Here is a 4,148-nt window from a genome sequence, read left to right on the forward strand (position 1 = left end):
AAAACTTCGGATTTAGTAAGCTTCCAAATGAAGATATATGCGGAAGATAAAAAAACGAAGATCCCTAATCCTAATTTAAGTTCTCGTACATCCATTTTTCGGGACGGATATTCCAAGGATAATTTTTACGATAAACGAAATCGATTATCCAAGGACAGACTTAACTGTGAATGAATTCTAACCTCCTAACATAAAAGTAATATTGTCCACGTGCATTCTAAGAAAAACTAAGCAAAAAATAATAATATAATAACTGTACGTTGTACGCGCGTGCAAAGATATCTTAAGTACGTATAAAAAAATATTAATTAATATTTAACGAAATAAATAAATTATTAAAGAATAAGGTCGTTGAACTGGTTTCTACATTAGAAGTGTCTTATTGCATTTTTTCAAGGATTTTACGCGCGCGCTATTTCTAACCTATATTTTAACAAAGGAATACGGAACGAATAAACGAACGAAATAATTTCTCCCGCGCAACAACACTAATACAATTTCTATTCCCGCCGAATTCATCCTTATATAATCTATCTTATATAAATACATTCGTTATCACAATCATGACAAATCATTAAAAATAGGACACACAAACTTATTACATTTCCACATAATCATCGATAATTTTTGCACTGGGATATTTTTTTTCTTCAAATGGTTGAGTGCAATGCACTTGCTGCCGTGTTTTGCCGCCAAAATTATTTTCTCGAAACGATATCGAAATTGCATCAATCGAAAGACTACAACTAATCGTATCGAAAGGTAAATTCGATTTATTCATCTATCAACCAATCAGCGTCGAGCACAAGTTCAACTATCGAAATAGCTCGAAAGATTTCGACCAATCGGCATACTCTTCTAATATCAGACTAGTTCTCGTAGATTAAAAATAACATGTAGCAAGAATATTCCGCCAAAAATGAATTCCGGCATGGTGGAAAGAATGAGACTTGATCAAGAGGATATTGCGAATTCTGAAGGATGTTCTTCTCAGAGGTTAGTTAATGTATTTTAATCATTTTCTTCCGTTTATTTTGATCACTTTCTTTAAATAAATACTATTAAATTATTATTAGAATATCGATGAAATTTGTGACATCGTGAGACATTTGCAAGATATCCCTATTTTCTTACCTGTTGCTTTTAAGGGTGAGAGGGGTGGAGAGGCAGGGGGAGGACGGGATACAAGTGTACGACCCGTATTAACGCGAATCAAGTTAGGTCAATAATCTTTCCTACAAGTTTGTATATTTTCTAAGTAATTAGGAATTCCATAGAAAATATTATTGAGTATCGCATATTTTTGGAAAACGTTTAATCGTTATCCTTTAATTATTTGATTATAGGATTAGACGTGGCGTTACCTTATTTGGAAAATATATTTTCTATGAAGTCATGCTTTAAATTATCTTATTTATTCGTTTGATAAGATATTCGAAATTGGTTTGATTTCTAAATCTTAAAGATTTCCGTTGTACTGTGATATTTCGTGGATTTTTTTTTTGGTGTCTAGTAAGTTAGCTCAAATTTGTATTGATGTTTTTATTTTTTTTTGTTGTTTTAACTTTTTGTATTGGGACATAGTTTATTTATGTCATAGAATGCGTCTAAAGTGTAAGAAATTATTTGCTACAATTTAATTTGTTGCTCACTTGTATTGAAGTCTTGCTTTTAGTTCTGCTTGATTTCCAAACAGCTTATTTGTTATTATCTAGTGTGAAAATCAAAAAGGTATAAGATGAGTCGACAATCATCCAGTTCACCTTGGTGGAACAGGTTCTGTTCTATATTTTTTTAATTTAGTTTGAATTTTAACTTATAAATCATTTCTTCTTCATCAATTCTTCTATCGTGTTCATAAAAGTATTCGATTGGAATAATAAATATTATTTTGCAGTAAACGAATGCGCACAGAGGATGAGTGTAATAATTTAAATAGTACATTTAATAGTACGTCGAAGATTAATACTAGGTGGCCTTACTCTGCCGATAATAGTTTCGCTGAACCAGAAATATTAGAAGATATGGGCGTTAGCATCATAGAGGACGATGTAATCAACTGTGATACCAAAGTACAATCTTTGGATTATACTATTTCTTTAAATAATACAGCGAATAATGAACGGTTACCTTTAAATGAAAATGAGAGTTATGAATCGGAACCAAACTCTTTGTATATAGATTCTAATTTTCATTCCGACGATCTTTTAAGGTTTGTAATATAATTAATATAATTATTATTATTTTATATATATATATATAAATCTGTATAATATATATCAGTATCATATTCATAAATTCATTAATTTATTTAATTATATATTTATTTCTATTAAAGATTAGGAGAGGAACAATACATATTCCATAATCTATGCAAATATAAACATCTAAAAGAATCTGGTTATAGTTCGAAAGTAGAGAACGAGCCGTTAGGTGATGTGAAAGATGAATACAATAAAGAAAAATTAGATATGTCCAACAATAAAGATAGTTTAGATCATTTTTGTTTAAGTAGAAGAAAAAGAAAATTGTCTTATACGGGAAATGATGAATTCAAAAAATTATCAGATGAAATGATTTTAATGATATTTAGATGGTTACCCAAAAAATGTTTGGTAAGGAATATTTATATTTTGCATATATATATCAATAAAAATTAGAAGTTAGAATGTTTACGCTTTATTATAATATTTGTTAAAATTTAGGTACGTTGCATGTTAGTTTGTAAAAGATGGTGTCGAATAGCACGAGACGAAGCATTATGGAGTAGACTTGATTTAAGTAGTAAAGTTTTAACTGAAGGAACATTGGAACATATATTGCCACGTGGTGTTCAAATTTTAAGGCTTGCTCAAGCAGAGATCGCAGACCCAATATTTATGGAAAATCCTGAAGTTTTAAGTAGTAATTATGTATGTAAGCTACAATATCTGGATCTCTCGATGGCAGTAATATCAGCGAATGGCTTAGCAACTTTACTATTTAAATGCAAACTTTTAAAAAATTTGTCATTGGAAAGTTGCATTTTGAATAACGCATGTTGTAATGCCATGAGCTTAAATACGGAACTATCTGTGTTGAATTTAGCTATGTGCGAAGGACTAGACCTAGAATGCATTAGAGATTTAATTAAACTTAAAAGGTGAGTATTATCCTTGGCGAAATGTGTTATTTTGAGGACTTTAAGTAGCCAACAATTATGTTTATTTTAGACATGTACTATAATGTATGATGTAAATTATCGGAAAAATTTACATTTAATTGTCATAGCTTAACTGCTCTCAATGTGGCATGGTGTTCACTGGACGCGGAATCTGTCTCTCTATTGTGTAAATCACTTCCGCCTATCCTTGATCGCTTTAATATTTCTGGATGCCGAAAAACTATGACGGATGATAGTAAGTGAAAGATTTTCAAAATTTGTCTTCTCTCTACTTATTAATATTATATATTTAACTTATTTATATATATAGCGATTATATATAATGATTAATTATTTGATTTTTTTAGATATCAAAGATTTGGTCAAGTCTTGTCCGAAGCTAATAGAATTAGACTTAAGCGATTGTACACTGCTTACCATGAATTCAGCTCCATATATTTTAAATCTTTCTTTATTAGAACACTTATCGTTAAGTCGTTGCTATAGTATACCACCGTCAACATTTGTTAGATTAGCTTATATGCCATGCCTAAAGTTTTTGAATATATTTGGTTTAATGTCAGACCAAATGTCTAAGTCTGTACAATCTAATTGTGGTGATACCATTATTAATAAGTATCGATTTAGTGCTATTGCAAGACCGACGGTTGGTGTTCGAAGAACAAGTATTTGGGGCCTTCGAGTTCGAGACTGAGATCAATAAATAGTCATACTTATATATAATTGTAGCAGAAAATAATTGAATAGAATGTTTCATTTCTATGATTATACTAGTTTTCGTTGTGAGACTGATCATATTGTAAAAATAAAAGAGAAAAAAATGTAGTAACCAACTAACACAATCTGCTCAAAGATCTATTTGATTTTTCATTAATTTAACCTTTAATTCAGATCTATTTTACTGATGTCCCTTTTTTAAGGGTGATTTGCATTTTTGGTAGTATTATTAAAGAAGTTAGATTAAATATTTTATATATTAGAGGAT

General features: G+C 29.9%; 1 protein-coding gene across 6 annotated transcripts; it reads left to right on the forward strand.

The window, feature by feature from the left end:
• The first annotated feature begins 881 nt into the window (after positions 1 to 881).
• Positions 882 to 4,017, forward strand: LOC122518107 (S-phase kinase-associated protein 2). Of its 6 annotated transcripts, none has more exons than XM_043636818.1 (7): positions 940 to 996; positions 1,149 to 1,221; positions 1,898 to 2,212; positions 2,339 to 2,615; positions 2,706 to 3,142; positions 3,271 to 3,398; positions 3,511 to 4,017. In XM_043636818.1, the coding sequence occupies exons 3-7, from the start codon at positions 1,905 to 1,907 to the stop codon at positions 3,855 to 3,857; spliced, it is 1,497 nt and encodes a 498-aa protein (XP_043492753.1). In that variant the 5' UTR covers positions 940 to 996; positions 1,149 to 1,221; positions 1,898 to 1,904; the 3' UTR covers positions 3,858 to 4,017. The 6 variants fall into 6 exon arrangements, with proteins under 6 accessions (XP_043492748.1, XP_043492753.1, XP_043492751.1 ...); XM_043636816.1 differs by lacking the exon at positions 940 to 996 and adding an exon at positions 1,347 to 1,512 and having other exon boundaries at positions 1,193 to 1,241; XM_043636815.1 differs by lacking the exon at positions 940 to 996 and adding an exon at positions 1,716 to 1,776 and having other exon boundaries at positions 1,217 to 1,241.
• Positions 4,018 to 4,148: the final 131 nt, after the last annotated feature.

The sequence above is a fragment of the Polistes fuscatus genome, unplaced genomic scaffold (genome assembly GCF_010416935.1).
Source record: "Polistes fuscatus isolate 324 unplaced genomic scaffold, CU_Pfus_HIC Scaffold23, whole genome shotgun sequence".
Taxonomy (NCBI): Eukaryota; Metazoa; Arthropoda; class Insecta; order Hymenoptera; family Vespidae; genus Polistes; species Polistes fuscatus.